At 43.2% G+C, this 17,057-nt stretch overlaps 1 protein-coding gene across 9 annotated transcripts in view; it reads left to right on the top strand.

The window, feature by feature from the left end:
- FHIT (fragile histidine triad diadenosine triphosphatase) overlaps positions 1-17,057 on the top strand; it is a 1,390,165-nt gene that overhangs the window by 1,189,503 nt on the left and 183,605 nt on the right. For all 9 annotated transcript variants that reach the window (XM_080674359.1, XM_080674366.1, XM_080674363.1 and 6 more), the window contains one exon: positions 16,979-17,047. In XM_080674359.1, coding sequence (XP_080530485.1) covers positions 16,979-17,047 — 69 coding nt within the window. The remainder of the gene's footprint in view (positions 1-16,978; positions 17,048-17,057) is intronic.

Below are 17,057 nucleotides of genomic sequence, written 5' to 3' on the forward strand. Positions count from 1 at the left end.
ATGTAGAAGAATGCCTAGGGTAGAGCCTAATATGTTCTTTCCTCCATTCCTTGGCTGGTCTTCATACTTGAGAGAGAGTTGCAAAGTGTCTGAACAAGGTACTGTGGAGTACGCCAGCGTCTTGTAGGGCAACGTGGTGGCCTTGACCCAGGTAGCAGGAAAGCAGCCTCTGTAATTAGCCAAGGAGAGTGGAGTTGTTCTCACTTCCACTTGCATTCAGTGGTTCCCATGAAGTGAACTTTCCCAAGGGACCTCTTCTCGTATTCCATGAAAATCAAGCACCAGAGAAGGGGGCATTGCAAGTAAAACAGGTGTTACCATTCTTCCTCTTCCATTCCTGAGATATAAATCCTCCCCCAGTTTCTATCCTGATTTGTTGAAGTTGGAAATTATTTGTTTCTCTGCTTCCTGTCCAGCTGCCTGACCTCCCCTGGATCCCAGGCTTTACAAAATCTGTGGCTTCTGCCAACCCGAAAATGCTTGGCACTCACCAGCCTTCTCCTTCTCTGAGTCTGAGCCCAGTTTTACCTCTGATTCCCATTTCCACTTCACTACCTGCCTCGTGTCAGTAAGTGCTCCCAATGCAGGGAATACAATCTGAGCAGGACTGTGTTCTCAAGGATGCACCCTCAGATTTATTGTGATGTCTTGTTTTCCTTCTGACTGGTATAATAGGAAGGCAGGTCTATCCTCAAAACATTGGGCTCAGCATTCTGGTTGAAACAAGTTAAGTTATAGGAATCTCTCAGGCAGATGCCCAGGCGAGGACTAAGTTGCTGAAGGGGAGAGAGGGAATGAGTCAGCGGGGTCTTGGAAAGCACTGCTCTGGAGGGATGGCCAAGTGAGGCCTCTTGTAAAAGGAGAAATGCTGTTCTGTTTGTGCAAGGAAAAGCCATTTTTCTGTCTTGTAATTATGAGTCTTGGTTCACTAGGCAGCCAACAGTTTGCTAAAACTCATGTTGGGAGGGTAAATATGAGACTGGGGCTTGAGCTGAGTATGGGGAGTCAGATTTGGGCACAGGAGTGTCAGGAAGAAGGTGGTTCGTGGGAGAGGCACAGGCATGGATTCTTTGAAAAGATGAAGTCTATGGTTAATATTTGCCTGACAACCAAAGAGGCTGCCTGTGGGAAGGGCCACATAGAAAGATTCAGGCTGAGATGCTAACTGTGGACACACAGCTGAGGCTGCAGTCCAGAGAGCAAGACACAGCGAGAGGTTCAGAAGGTGGAGGCATGGAGCCTGGAGAAAGGCTTGAAACATGGCATCTGGAGGCCATCTGCCAGGGGACTCTGCCTCCCCTATGGTGCTGGTGGTCATGGTCCACCAGGATCCAGCCCTCGTCGCTGAGGCCCTGCTTTGGGTCATAAGACAGAGGTCATGAGAAGAATCCAGGTCCCAGGTACTTAGGAGATTTTACTGATTGTGTTGTGGGGCCAGGCTGTTAAGGAAAGAGTCTAGTTCTCAAAAGTAAACTCCCATCAGGGTCACATGACTTACACACATTAACATACCTCTGGTGCCCTATCCTTTCCAATTCAGCCACCCCTCTCCATCCCATGGCAGTTCTTCTCACCTTAACAAACCACACCACACCGGTGCAGAGGCATCCACCCTCGCAGTATCCAATAGTGGTTTGTGCCTTCCTATCCTGGATCTCACTCAGCCCTTACAGAAGTCCTCATCTCTCTCAAGGCCCTCATGATATCAAGCACTCCAATGTCTAATATCATTTTAAATCCTACTATTGCACAGGTCCTCAAAGTAGACATAAAGCCAATGGAGAATCACGACTCTAGTTGTGTAACCACACAGTCCCCGCAGTAGGAACTCAGAATGTCTTAGGGTAAAAGAGAATTATGGGATCATAGGAGACCTTTTGCATGGAAAAAATGAAGCCAAGTATGAGGGAGGGAAAGAGAAAGAAGGTTCGATAACGATCAGAATCAAGCACAATTTTCAGAAGAAAAAGGTGAGAGGTCCATGAGGACATTGATGTTCCAGCTGCATCCTTGATGCTTTGGTAGGGCTTTCACTGTGGTTCATCTTGACTGGGTGTGATATTTCTCAGGAGCGGAATTTGATTTCCAAATTTTATCTTCACAGACCTGTCATGGCTTGCTGGTGTAGCTAATTTTAAAATATGGATTGTTGGTTTATCATACAAATAAAGCCGACACTGGCAGTAGCCAGGGCCCAGCAATATCCTATGCCAACACCAACAAGGCATTTGTTTCTTTACATGCAACAATACATAGTCATCATTGGATGGCTCCTTGACCCGAAGTCAGCTCTGAAGGTTAAAGGAATAGGAAAGGTCTCATAAATGGTCCACCTGAGCTCACCTCCTGCAGAGCCACTCCTGCCTCACTCCATGCGGGAGCATTTGTGCTCAACTTTCCTGAGATCCCTGGTCTTGTTCAGATTCCTGGCAACCTGGGGCTGTTGTTAAAACTCTACTGCACTCCTCTATAACGGAGTGTTCTGACTAAGTGACATGATGCAGTGTGTCCCCGTTAATGGCCAGTCCATGGTGAATCATGGGGACTGAAGTTAGCAAGGGTTCCAATCTGAACTAAAAAAGTTTAGTCCACATAAATCTCAAGGCCTCATCCACCGAACTCACCCAGAAAAAGAAAGATCATCGACTTCTCATATTATCTAATTTCTGGACACTGCCTATGGAATCACTCTGTCTCATTGAAAAATAAAGTATATTATGAGAAAAGTGAGGGACGGGTCCAGGGCTCTCTGCACTGCCTGTTTTCTTTTTATTATTATTGCCTTAGCAGTATTCATTGTTTGTGCCTCAAAGCCACCAGACAGGGTCCTACAAATCTCCCTGGCGCCCTGTGTGGGAGCCAGGCTGAGATGATATGTAGCCCTCTGGATGCTCCCAGCATCATCATTCTAGATCCAAACTGAGATGTGATTTAGACGGTCCCTATAAAACTGGGATCATTGGCCTAATCAGAGCCATTTATCCTGTCTTGGGCTATCAAATCAGTGCTCGTGGGTTGCAGGGAGATAGGGGTGTTTTTTCTGGTATATTTCACAATGACTTTGAAAAGAATCTCATTTAAGAAGTTAATGCTCTCAATAGTGTATCTGGGTAGAGCCCTGGCAGGAAGTCACAGATCCACTTAGCAGCTCTGTAGGTTGAGATCTGGACCATCTGAAAAGAGGATGTCGTTTCTGAAGGCATGACTCCAAAATAAATGCCTGCTCACTTGAGTTAGAAGGCAAATATAACCCTCTAAAATATGGTCCTGCCTAGTTCCTTCTAATTCAGGGACACTAGAAAACGAAAAGGCATATGCACCAAATGAAAAGTGGGATGTGAAAAAAAAAAATCCAGTGAAGAAATATGATAAAATTTGGATCACACTAGCTTCTATTTATGCTGAATATTTTACTTTGTTGAAGTCATTCGTGAAAATAGCCATATTGGGATGTGAAAAATCTTACATTCAGCTCGTGTTAGGGGAACATAATGTTCATTTGAGAGATTTTGCAGTCACAGTCAAAGCAAGGAGTGAATTACTCAGAGCAAACTATGGAATGGAGGGGAGGGAGAGTCCCGTGGTGGGCGCCCAGCCGTTTGCTGCAGCTCCAATGGTGATTCCTGCAGTCTCTTGCTCCCAGCACACTGGAGATATTTATTCACACTAAAGAAATGCAGCTTCTAACTATGTGGAATGACTCCCTCCTGACAAAGTTTAAGTAAATTGTGCCAACCCACCGATAAAGCAGACTGACATGTCATGAAGTGACAGCTGCCACGTCAACACGTTTCCTCCTCGCCGGCAGTGGCTGCGATCTGGAGCCTGTCACACCGCAAAGGAGCTTCATCCCTTGATTTCTCCTGGCATCGTCTCCCCTGTCTAGTTAAACCACCTGGTCTTAGCTGTTGGACAGAGGGAAGAGAAATAGATCATGATGCTTTAGTTATTTTTAAAAGCACCTACTTTGGGGAAAAGACGGCGAATTTATTTGAAATAGATCAACCTTTTGAAATGATAATGACATAAAATTACATGAAGCCATTTCCCTAACAAATAACTCCCACTGAAGATAATGTGTGACAGAATCAGCTTGAAGCCCAGCTTAGGATCTTGTCTGGATTCAGTGACCTCGGGGTGACTGTTTGATACTCAAATCATGTGTCTGTCTCCATGTGCAGTAGTGTCCATCGTGGGGTATCTCGACCTCCCCGAACTCATAGGTCTACTGCCTGGCTCTTTGTTAGCACTGAAAAGGGAACCAGCACAAGCTTGCCCTTCATGCCTGACCTTTCTGGGTTTCTCATTACTTTTATTTAAACCCGATATTAAAGGTGAAAACTGTAGTAGTGAAGCACTCGGCTAGTTAGTTAACTAGGAGGCGCCATCTCCATAATTACTGTGTCACTGTCTCCTGAGGGACATGAAAGCTGGTCTTGTCCCTTTAACAGGACAAGTTGCTAATCCCCTTAATATTTCCCCCCTTTGGACTGATAATATTTCACTTTTTTTTTTTTTTTGGCTTTGTAACATATTCCTAAAGGGAGGCTTAACCAATAATGCACAGATTATGGAAATGATGCTCATTAAGTTGGGGGCGAGGTTTCTGGAAGCCACAGAGCTGCTCAGAACATGTAACCTCTTTCAGAGGCTTCATTTGAATGTTTATTCATGGAGCAGTAAACGTTTGTTTTTATCCATTTTATTGAAACATAAATTAAAGAACTATAATTATTTGTAGGGCAAACAGTAAAGTAATATGCATTTGTCACAAAAATGAGTAAGACAAGGAAAAATGCCATCATTGCTTCATTTGCATCCAGATCCTTATTTGTCTACCAACAGAAAGAACCAGAGGGAATACCTCTGCAGATTAACGTTCTGATATGGTGTGTACATTAAAAATACGCATTCTAGATAGTCCTTTTAGCAAAGAGAAATCGGGGAAGTAATTTATGAAGGTCAGACAGAAGCTACCCAAAGAAAGGGTAGGTTTCTTCTCTCATGAGAGAACTGCAGTGACTTTTATTAAAGTTAATGCTGAGCAAAGAATAAGTCCCCTTGGCAGTCTCTGTGATGCCGATTATTTTCAGGATGAGATATTTGCCTAGCATACTTGACCAGCTTGTTTTTAAAAAGGACTTACATGAAGCTGGAAAGACAAGACCTTCAAACTTACATGTTGGTGAAAAGATACTTTTCAGTGAGGAAGAAAGGTTCAATCATAATGGCTCAGCATAGGCCACATCCTTGTATGTGCAAGAATTCTCAAGAGAGGGAAAAGAGTAGCTAAGAGAAACTGTGCATATGAGGCTTCTTTGTCCTAACTTTATAGCAATCTAGCAAATTAAAAACACTTGGTCATCTACCCACCCACCCACGCACCCATCCACCCATCCATCCATCCACCCATCCATCCATCCACCCACCACCATCCACCCACCCATCCACCCACCACCATCTACCCACCCATCCATCCACCCATCATCCACCCACCCACCCACCCACCCATCCATCCACCCATCATCCACCCACCCACCCACCCACCCATCCATCCACCCATCTATCCACCCATCCACCCACCCATCCACCCACACATCTGTTCATCCATCCATTCACCTATCTACTCACCCGTCCATCTATCCATCTACCCATCTATTCAGCCATCCATCTACCCATCTATTCATCTATCCATCCATCCATCCATCCATTCATCCATCCATCCATCCATCCATCCATCCAGCATTTACATGATATGTCCTCTAAGCTAGAAACTTGGAGTGAGGGTAGGAAATAATGAGACAGGTAGAGTAAGGAATAGCCCAGAGTTCAGGACTAATGAAAGAGAAACCTATAATTATCGATGCTTTATGAGGAAAATGGAGTAATTGAGTACACACAAAGAATCAGAGAGCCTGAAGTCTGGAGAGTCTGAAGGCAATACAGAGGAGGTGGCATTTGAACTCACTCAGAAAAAACTGAGGGGAAGTGAGAAAGAAGCAAGGGGAAGGGAACTCTACAACAAGGGAAGAACACTTTTTAATTTTCTTACCAAGAATATGTACTGTCAACACAGCGACTGTAACAATGGCTGATGAAATGCAGGTTTGACAAATCCTGAAACATTCTTTGCATCTTTTGAAAGTCATTTTACTGGAGGTGTCTCTATGGTGCTGTCCCTGCACAGCAGCAAATACAGCTAGTTTCACAAAGAACCTCTGACCTCCTGCATGTGGGGCTGAACAGGTGGACTCTTGATCCCGAATGGTCTACTTGGGGCTCCACCTATCTTGTTGCATGAGTACAATCCAACACAGCAGGAATGGCTATGTAAGAGATTTATTATGATTTTATAGGCCTTGCTTGAGTTTGTCAATTTTTTAAAGGGAAATTATTATAAATTCTCTTTTGCTGAACAGTTTTAAGAACTTGAAGCTGTTATGTCACTGAAAGTCAATCATTAACTAAAATATAATATAGAATATTTATACCAGATAGATTCTCAAATTAGTAAGAAATTTGTTCTCTCCTGGGCCTCTCTTACAGAAGTGCTTAATATACTAAGGGTGAGTAGTGTGGGGGACAGTAGGCTTATACTCTGCTAGGCTGCTAGTGCCATACCTGGGTTCTGGAATCCAGCAAACCACTCACTCCACCTCATCTTTCGAGTAGAGATAGTACCAGTATCCTAATGCCTGATATTATTGTGAGAATTGCGTGAAAAACGTAGCTAAAGTATTTATACCAATGCTGGCATATTGTAAGTATTCAGTAAATTCTAGCAATTATTGTATTTCAAGACAGTGTGTATTTCTAGTCTGAATCTATTTCTAACAACCTGCTTCTTCTCTGAACCAGAAAGCTTGGGTCTGCAGAGAGCCTTGCTAAATATATTCTACTCTGGATCATCACCAACCCCAAGGCCTGTGTTTCCTTCATGACTGGATTCTGCCTTACTTGGTTGGGAAGGCCTCACCTTCTGTTACTCGGTCTAGGGTCAGCGTGAGAACGCTGCCAGGTACTTAGGTTTGAAATAAATGTCACTGAAAGTACTGCTGCTCACAGGGCCTCGAACACCGTGACACAACCAACTCAGGACAGAATTAGTAATCTGTCCAAAGGCACAGGCATCTGGTGGTCTCCAACTACCCTGTCAGTGAGCCCCTTCCTGTAGGATGTCAGCAGTGCTGAGGCAGCTGGTACGCCCCTCATGAAACAGGAAATTGTGCTTTCCACGGGCTCCGACTGCTCCAGGCAAGTTGAGATACTGTAACGGGGGTGGGAGGGGGGAGGGGGGGAAAACTAATTTAGTTTCCAAAAACACCTCCAGGATTTGTGGGGACCCTGAGCATTCTGTGGCTCACAGTTTTGTTTTTCAGCCAGTTGTGAGTTATAACAACACATCAGGAGAGGGATGGTGCGCCTATGATATATGGGAGCAGTAAATCAGCTAAGCGTCGCAGCCTCGATGATGTATGGCTCCAAACTACAATATGAGTTTAAAGGAGGTTTTAGCAACCAGACAGCTTTAAATTTCAAATTTTCTAAAAATTAAGGTCTTTTTAAGTCAAAGGACAGCAAGATGATGGAATCTGATGCTGTTCAAGTGTCACTGAACTCAGAGAGCCGGGGGCGTGTCTGTTCCTTTGGCTTTCAGCTCACAAGGTGGAAATAATTGGCAGGTTCTTCAGTGTCTCCTCCAGGAGAGGAGAAGCCCGGGGAACTGAACAAACAGGAGCGAGTGTCAACGCATCTTTGCCAATCAATTTCCCTCCTTCTGCACTGCAAGCCACAGAGGAGCTCATTCTTGTCCCAAAGTCCAGGATCGAGTTAGATACTCTGATAGGCTTTGGGCAAACCCAGAAGAGATTATTTTTGTTTTCTTTGTTCTAAGGAACTCTTCCAGTGAAATTCAGAACAAAAGAATAGTGAAAAAGTAGATCAACTTCCTCACCCTTTGCTCACAAATTCAAAACGGACACACAGGAGAAAACTTGCCTTTTCTGTCATTTGTCTTTGTAAAGGAAGCACTCATTGCAAATGAGCAGAAAAATAAAAGGTGGATGGCACGTGGGCTGCTCAGCCCAGCAGGAAATGGAACTGTTGTCATGATTCCATCATCTTCCCTGTTTTAACAACGTATTTGTAGATGCTGATGTTGCTTATGAGAAATTACCCATTTTGTTAAAAAACCATTCGCTTTGGGGAGTGAGAAAAATCACTGTCAATTAAGAGAGCAGGTGCTGAGAGAACTTCTCCTCTTTCTCCACCTCCTTTTTAAAATCCTGCTGCAGTAAACAGACCGAAATGAGAAATCTCCCTACTGCTTGTGTAATAGACCCACCAGGAACAGCGAGAGACAATTACATTTCAAGTGGCTTCTTCTCCTTACCTTGACTAAGTGAATTAGAGGGACGAATGGGGGTAGAGTTACTGCCAGGTGGAGAGAAACATCTGGGAATGAAGAATTAACACAGTCTCCCCTCCCATTATCTTGCCTCTAGTTTGTACTCCTTCGGTAGAGTCTAACTCAAATTACTCTAGATTTTTGGTGTCCACCTCCCACTCCTCCCTGATGCAAAGAGCAGAACATCCTGTTTCCACCACACAGAACCACTTACTGTCTCAAAAAGAAGTCGCTGGGTTCTTTACTCCTATAGTAGCAGCTTAACCATGTAATCTGGGTAACGAAGACATGGAAATCGATGCATCACCCACTACTCTGAGGCTGTCAGTCGAACAGTATGAATGAGGCTGGCCTGGTGTCTAGAGTGATATGGGCTTTTTCAGTAGTTGTTAGAACTTCTTGGGAGAACATTGATCATTTAATTATTTCTCTCTCATAAGGTAAAAAGCTTTTTCTTACACATTTATAGTACTCATTTTAAGTGAGTCTCAATTATAACATTAGCTACCGTTTATATAAGAACATTTTATGGTAGTAACTGTGCATATATAAGTATTACCACATCCTCACCAAAACACTAAGAAGTGGGGACAATTACTGTCTCCATTTTCCTAATTGAGGAAACTGAAGCTTACTGAGATTGAGTAAATTGCTCAAGGTCACCAAACTGGGTCAAAGTGGCAGAGCTGAGATGCTGAGCCAGGTTAAGAGGATGTCAAATCCTGTCTTTGTTATGCTATCATACTTTCCAATTATATAACTATTATTTTGGATGAACATATGTCTTTGTTTATTTGGACCAGCCCAGACTTAGGCTTATAGTCATAAAGGGGCCAGTGTACTTATAAACAGTGCCTCCTTTCACTCCCAAAATTTCACTTTGGACAATAAATTATATGCCCCCCCCCCCCCAACTAGTAGTATGCTCTATGCTGTGAGATCTTATTTCTGCAGATTCTAAGTATTCTCATCTGCCTCTATGGGTGGACTTGGGGTGGGGGCAAAGAATAAAGGAAGGGAGGGAGGCAGGCAGAGTCTTAGGAAGTTCTTGAGGGAAAATGTTCTAACTGGATTGTGCTTATTGGCCATTAATGCATATTCTTTGGAGAAATTTCTATTCATCCTTTGCCTATTTTTAGTTTTTTGTTTTTTTTTGGTCTTTTTATTATTGAGTTGAAATAGTTTCTTATATGTCCTAGATACAAGTACCTTACCAGATATATGATTTGCAAAACTTTTCTCCCTTTTCCTTTTTTTAATGGTATCCTTTGAAGCACAGAGTTTTAAAAGTTTGACTTGGTTCACCTCCTTCCACTTCTAAGGACCCTGTGCTTACATTGGGCTCAGATGGGTAACGCAGGGTCATTCAGACTATCTCTATTTTTTTAAAATATATTTTTTGTTGGTTTTACAGAGAGGAAGGGGGAGGGATAGAGCGCTAGAAACATTGGTGAGAGAGAAACATTGATCAGCTGCGTCCCACATGCTCCCCACTGGGGATGGAGCCCGCAACCAAGAATCAAACCTGTGACCCTTCAGTCCACAGACCAACACTCTATCCACTGAGCCAAACTGGTTAGGGCTGTCTCTATTTTTAAGGGCAGCCGAGTAGCAACCTCAATCCATCTGCAACCTTATTTCTCCTTTACCTTGGAACCTAACCTATTCACCAGTGTGGATTAGGATGTGGACATATTGCAGGGGTTCATTGTTTGCCTACCACAGCAGTGTGTTTGTTGTTCTTAAGAATCAGGTTGACCTTCTGTCATTGCTCATTGCAGATCTGAGGGAGAGAGCTTCAGGCTGGGCCAGCTGGTGGAGGTTGCAGGACACTAGTTATGTTCAGGGTAACTCTCTAGCCTCCCCTGCCCATTCCCCACCAGGATTTTATCCCCTCTCATTGAATTGCAATATACTCTAACAAAGATAAAGACAGCAACGTCACTAAACTGACCATCCTCAGGTGAGCATGGGGTAGCACAGATGTGTTCAAAAGGATGGAGGGAGAAGCACAGGTGGCACAAGGGAGGCAGGGCCTGTGAAAATGTCTTTGGTGGGATTAAAGCTCAGAGAGCTCCTACCAGTGGATAAAAACCTAGAGGTAACAGGGCTTTTAAAGCTGAGATTTGCTCAAGCAGGTGGGCCAAGAAAGGGTGAATCTATTACTTGGTGTGAATTCAAAAAAATTAATAATAAATGGGGGGGGGAAGTCATGACATTGAATAACTTTGTTACTCATATAATATTTTGGGTGTGGCTTTCAACTAGGAAGCAGTGAGGTGGAAATGGAACTCGGATGATAACACCCTTGCCCTAAGTGAATTCAAGACCCTAGGCAAAGGCAAGCCCCTATCCCATGATCCTGAAAGGACTTAACGGATGTGATCAGAGACATTATTGAGAAATTGTGGAGCTTGGGAGAGGCATCAAGAGACCAGTGTGGAGGTGTTATATTTGGAATGGGGAAAAGCAGGTGGCCTCCTGAGAGATGGTGTCATTTGGTCAAGAGCAAACACCCTGGTGTCTAATGACAGACTTGGTTCAGATTTCAGCTCTCGGTCACTCCCTGAAGGAACTTGGGCAAGTCACTTAACCTCTTTGGTCTAATTTGTCACCTGGAAATGGTTGTGCATTTATTAATTGTCTCTTTGGAGTATTGTAAGGGTTAATTGAAATAGCGATGTCAGTCAACCCAGGGACTGATTTCAATAAATGTTAATAACAACAATTACCACTACTACTACTAATAATAATTGGAGAAACTAGTGGCTCTAGGAACCTAAAACCAATGTTTTCTAGCGTGATTTTCTCCCTCCTCTGCAGCTGCTCTTATAGATTTCTTTGCAAAACTCCTTGGAAAAGTTGTCTCTGCTTATTTATCTCCCTTTCTTCATCTCCCACTCTCTTTTAAATCCATATCCGTTTTTTAAAAAATAACAGCTTTATTGAGATAAAATTCATATAACATAAATTCACTTCTGTTAAGTGTACAATTCAATGTTGTGCCCATTAGCAGTCACTCTCCATTCCCCCCCGGCAACTGCTAATCTGCATCCTGCCTCTATGAATTTGTCTGTTCTGGACATTTCATATAAATGGAATCATACAGTATCTGGTCTCTTGTGTCTGGCTTCTTTCACTTAGCATAATGCAGAAAGTATAATTCTTTCGCTCAGCAGTACTTTGTTCCTTTTTAAGGTCAAATCACATTGTCTGGTTATACCACACTTTATTTTTCTATTCATTATTGATGGACACTTGGATTGTTTCCCTTGTTTGGGTATTATGAATAATGCTGCTATAAATATTCATGTACAAGTTTTCTATGGACGTATATTTTCATATCTGTTGCATACATCCTTACAATGGAATTCTGAGTCATATAGTTACTGTATGTTTAACTTTTTCAGGGGCTACTAAACCATTTTTCAAAACAGCAGCACCATTTTACGTCTCCACCAGCAATGTATGAAGGTTCTAGTCTCCACATCCTCGCCAGCACTTACTGTCCTGTGTGTGTGTTTTTTTTTTAATAGTCATTCTAGTGAGTGTAAAATGATATCTCAGTGTGGTTTTGATTTGCATTTCATTAATGATTAATGTTGGTGAACATCTTTCATGTGCTTTTCAGCTAGCTTTCAGCAATGGTGGCACTGTTGATTAAAATTCTTCCTCTTAACATTCTTTTCTCAGCCTTTAAACTTACCCTGTTTTTATTTGCCTCCTTCCCCACTGTACCCTTAACCTAAATCCTACTTTTTCTCTTCCCAAAGTACAAATGGTGAAATGTCTCAATTCTGAATTTTTAGCTCTGCTCGCTGTTTTTCTTCATGACACTTATTTCCACCTAAAATTAAATCATGTATTTATTTATACAATTGTTTCTTTTATTCACTGCCCATTGAGTTGTAGCCTTATGGGGTCTGTCTTATTCATCACTATATCTCTGGTTACTAGACTAGAAATAAATATTTTTGTATAAATAAGTGTATTAGAAAAAAGTAAATGGATGCTATGTGAATAAAGAGCAGGTTCCATAAGTAAGTTTCTAGATTGCTAATTGAACAAACTTAACTTTCTTTTTTTAAAAAATATATATTTTTTTATTTTAGGGAGGAAGGAAGAGGGAGAGATGTGAAAGATGTGACAGCCGCGACCTGCACAGCCAGGGTTTAGGACCTGGAGAAGGGCCGTGCACAAATGACGAGACTAGACAAGAAATAAGAATTTAGAAATCACGGGGCCAGGTGGAGAGCCCAACTCTAGTGGAAGGGCTTCACTGGTGCCCAGGCCCTGCCAGCTTTTTATTCAATTTTAGATACACATATTGCCCTTAGGCAGGCAATTCCAGTAGCAGACAGACTATCTTAAAGGTCAGTAAATATTAGTAATATTAAAAATATTAGGTCAGGAAATTGCTTGAGCCACCATTGTCTCAACAGAACAATCAGTGCATAGTTTTTAGCCCTTGCCAAAGCTCAAGGTCCATCAGCCTTCTGGGTTCCTTGTTTGCACTTTCCTGATAGTGTAGACAATGGATAGCTTTTAGCAAAGAGAGATAGAAACATCAATGATGAGAGAAAATCATTGATCAGCTGCCTCCTGCGTGCCCCCACTGGGGACTGAGCCCACAGCCTGGGCATGTGCCCTGACTGGGAATTGAACCATGACCTCCTGGTTCATAGGTCCACATTCAACCACTGAGTACTCTCCTGAGCTAACTTTTCTCTTTGATCTATTCCTCTCAGATACTTTAATATGCTAATCAACATTGTAAAATTTATTTGACCATGAAACTTTTTGGTATGGAAGGTATCATGAATTTTTTAAAATACTTTTTCAACTCAAGCAGCTACACTGCTTGAGACCCTAGCAATTTTTAAAACCTAGAAAAAAAAAAAAAGTCTAGCAAAATTTTGTAGTGTTGTATTAATAGGAGGCTTTGTTAGCACTTAGAAAGTAAGTTGTGATCACTAAGGCACAGTACTGTTGTCAGAGAATTGCATGGGTAGAATTTCTCTGTTGCTAGTTGGAGTGGGTTTCTTATGATATCTTGAGAAAAAAAGAATTTTCTAAGACTCTCATGGGAGAATAAGTGATTTTTATTTGTGTGGAGTTATATCTCTCTGTTTGCAAAGTCCCATTTTCCTTAAGCCAGTCCTGGAAAAGGTGCAGCTAGGGTTCAGTAGAGTTAAAAGCAAAGCTAGTGTCCAAAGTTTCTGTTCCATTGTGGAGTTGAGTCCGGCACAACAGCACACTAATTCCAGTCCATCAGTCCATTGTGTGCGGCCACATGGCTGTGGGCCATGTGGATGAATGCAAGGGAGTGCACCACCTGCAAAATAAGAGCCAGGAGCACAAGAGGGCCAAGAGGAGGGAATACCTTTGTTCAGGAGCTTATGTGTTTCAGATTTCACACCCTTGCAGTGGCCACACCTATTCTTGCCTAAGACATGCTCCCAGGTATGATTGACAGCTAATCACCTTCCCCGCATCATGCAGACCTTACTGGGCATGCATCTATTGTCCAGTCCCTTTCTCCAGAGATCTGTGGGGAACAGGCCTGGAGAGTGTAAAACTGCAGCTTTTTGGCAAAGTTGTGCAAATGGCCTGCCTATATTATCTGGCCTTCTCTTTGCTCCTTTCCTGTTAATTAATTAATAACTGGAGTAATTACAATGGTATCAATATGAACTCATTAAGACTAGGTTATGTTAAATCCCTATCTGTGCTGTTCATAGGGTTTTTATCAAAATGATAGTCTATCAGAAGGCCTTGGTAATGTATTCCTTCACAACTGAGATTGTGAGCTGGCTTTATCGTGTTTTAATCATGATTTCTCTTTTCTGGGAGGTGGAATGGGTTGTCAGGATCTTGAGATCAGTCTGTCACTTAAGAATTTATGTCAAGACATTTGGCTGGGTTGAGTTCTATGCCCTTGAGGGAAATTACCTGTACAGTAAACTGTTTCCTGTCATCAGTGTCACAGTGAATTTCAAATGTTACCAGTGCTCAAGAGGGGCACTTCCAGGACTGGGTGGTAACAGCCCATAGAAATAGCCCTGAACTCTAAACCCAGGAGAGAAAGGTAAATATAAGAAGGCATGGAGGGCCTGGTCCCGGGAGGTTTCCCTACTGTAAGTTCAAAGCCAGCTGTGTGTCACAGAAGGTGGCCAGAGTATAGGAAGCCAGAGAAGCATTCAGTCCTGGGTCTCTAATAATGCAATAGGGCAAGCAAAGCAGTGAGATCTTGGTGCCCACATTAGCACATTTGTCAGGAGAGGGTTCAGGAACCAGTGGTTTTCAAAGTATAGTCCTGACCAGCAATACTGGCATCACTGGGAGCTAGGTAGAAATGCAGATGTGGGGGGCTGGTGGTCTTTGTTTCATCAAGACCCAGGTGCATGTTCAGGTCAAGAACCACTTGTCAAAGCAACAGAAATAAGCCAGTGCAGTGGAGAAACTTGAACCAGGCGCCGTTCAAGGAGCCTCTTAAATATCTTTACTGCTGGTGTGGGAACCATCCTGGAATATGATGCTACTGCAGCTACATGTTGAGTCCTGCCTATGTACTAAGCAGCATAATAAGTACATGCTTGGCAGCTCTGATCCTCTTAACAACTCTGTGAGATAGAAACTGCAATAATCCCCATCATAGATGAGGATACTGAGATACAGGCCTTAGGAGGCAGGGCCACAGCTTGTGAGTGGTGGGTCCAGGGTTTGCATTAGGCAGTTTGGCTACAGAACCCTGACCTGATAGCTGACTATTAGATGATGGAGGGAGGGAGGAAAGAGGGAGGGAGGAAAGAGGGAGGGAGGAAAGAGGGAGGGAGGAAAGAGGGAGGGAGGAAAGAGGGAGGGAGGGAGGAAAGAGGGAGGGAGGGAGGAAAGAGGGAGGGAGGGGGGAAAGAGGGAGGGAGGAAAGAGGGAGGGAGGAAAGAGGGAGGGAGGAAAGAGAGAGGGAGGAAAGAGGGAGGGAGGAAAGAGGGAGGGAGGAAAGAGGGAGGGAGGAAAGAGGGAGGGAGGAAAGAGAGAGGGAGGAAAGAGAGAGGGAGGAAAGAGAGAGGGAGGAAAGAGAGAGGGAGGAAAGAGGGAGGGAGGAAAGAGGGAGGGAAGGATGCTAGCAGGTTTGGAAGTAAAGACTGAAGGCTTTTTTTCCTGGGCTTGCTTTAAATCTACCAGCCATGACTTCAAAAATTTCACCCTGGGCCTGTCCTGCCCTGCTTTCTCCTAAGAATTTGGTTCCATGGGAAATTTGTGATTTACTTGTCCCTGTTTGCTTTTCTCCCTATCTCCTATGCTCACATAGTCTTTGTGAGTTAAGTCTACACTCATCCCAGTTGCCAAGGAATCCAGGTCTGGCTTTGTCATGGAGAATATTCTGGCAAAACATGTCACTGTGTGGGGACTGTGTATTGAGGGGCTGATGAGAAGCTCTCTGCTTTGTTCACTTTGGACCACCCTGTTCCCTGCCTTCCCTTTAACAGCACAGCATTTCTCCTCCTTCTGTGCAAAGCCGCAGGGACACTTCATCTCACCTTCTCCAGAGGCCCTTCGTGGCATAGGCCTGACCGCAGTAATCAAGGAGGGGCAGGCGTGATCAAGGACTGAGGAAGCTTGATTCTTTGTCTGCCTCTCCACATTTAGGCTTTTCATTGTCACTTTGCTCCCCACGGGTTGTAATAAACACGTGAACACAGCTCAAGGACAGGAACGAGGTTTAGCTTCAGCCAAGGTACAATAGAGGCTATTTGGAAAGTAAAACTTTCAAATGGCAGTTTAGCCTTGAAGAATATATTGAATTTGATGTGCTGTGTGCCTTGAGTCACAATCTCCGCATAATTGCATTGCTATGTATATTACCTGGGTACTTTTGTAGGCTAAAGAAATGAGCTGTTTGAAAGATTAACATCACAGAGTCCGTGTATGTGCTGATGAAAAAGGCCAGGGCAGGAATCAGACCACCTGGCTTTCTGTGCTGACCCTACACTTCCTGTGGGGCCTTCACCTCTAGGTTTATTTAGAGCATTAAAGGAGATAAATGCCAAGCACTCCACCTCCTTATCATCATAATTAAAAGTTTAATAAATAAGAATTATTTAAATAATTATTATATATTTATTATTTGAAGCCCAGATTCTGTAATTGGGCCCCTATTCCAACCTACTTCCCCTCATTTGCTCTTTACTTATGCAGTTCTCTGTTTTAGCCAATTCTTATTTCCTGTCAGTTTCAGAGGCGCTGTGGTCACCTTTGAAGACATGCTGTCATTTCAAAGCACTGGCTAAATACAACCAAGACTGACAACTATGAATAATTCCGCAGAGCCAATAAAACACTCTGGCATTTCACTCAAGGTCTCATATATGCCACCAAGTTGTTCTCTCTTGTTCTGGGCCTCTATTCTCCGTAGACTTCAGATCCAGTTATCAGTGAACGCCATCTTCCTCTGAGTGGTAATCCAGCAGGGACCATGAGTAAATGGGCTCCGTGAGGGCATCACTGTCAGGTGTGAAAATGTATGAGGAGATAATCACTTTTTATTTTTCTTTCTTTGTGTATTTCCAGCACGTTCACATCCACGTTCTGCCCAGGAAGACTGGAGACTTTCACAGGAATGACAGCATCTATGATGAGGTGGGTCTGC

Source organism: Plecotus auritus, assembly GCF_963455305.1.
Source record: "Plecotus auritus genome assembly, chromosome: 6".
Taxonomy (NCBI): domain Eukaryota; kingdom Metazoa; phylum Chordata; class Mammalia; order Chiroptera; family Vespertilionidae; genus Plecotus; species Plecotus auritus.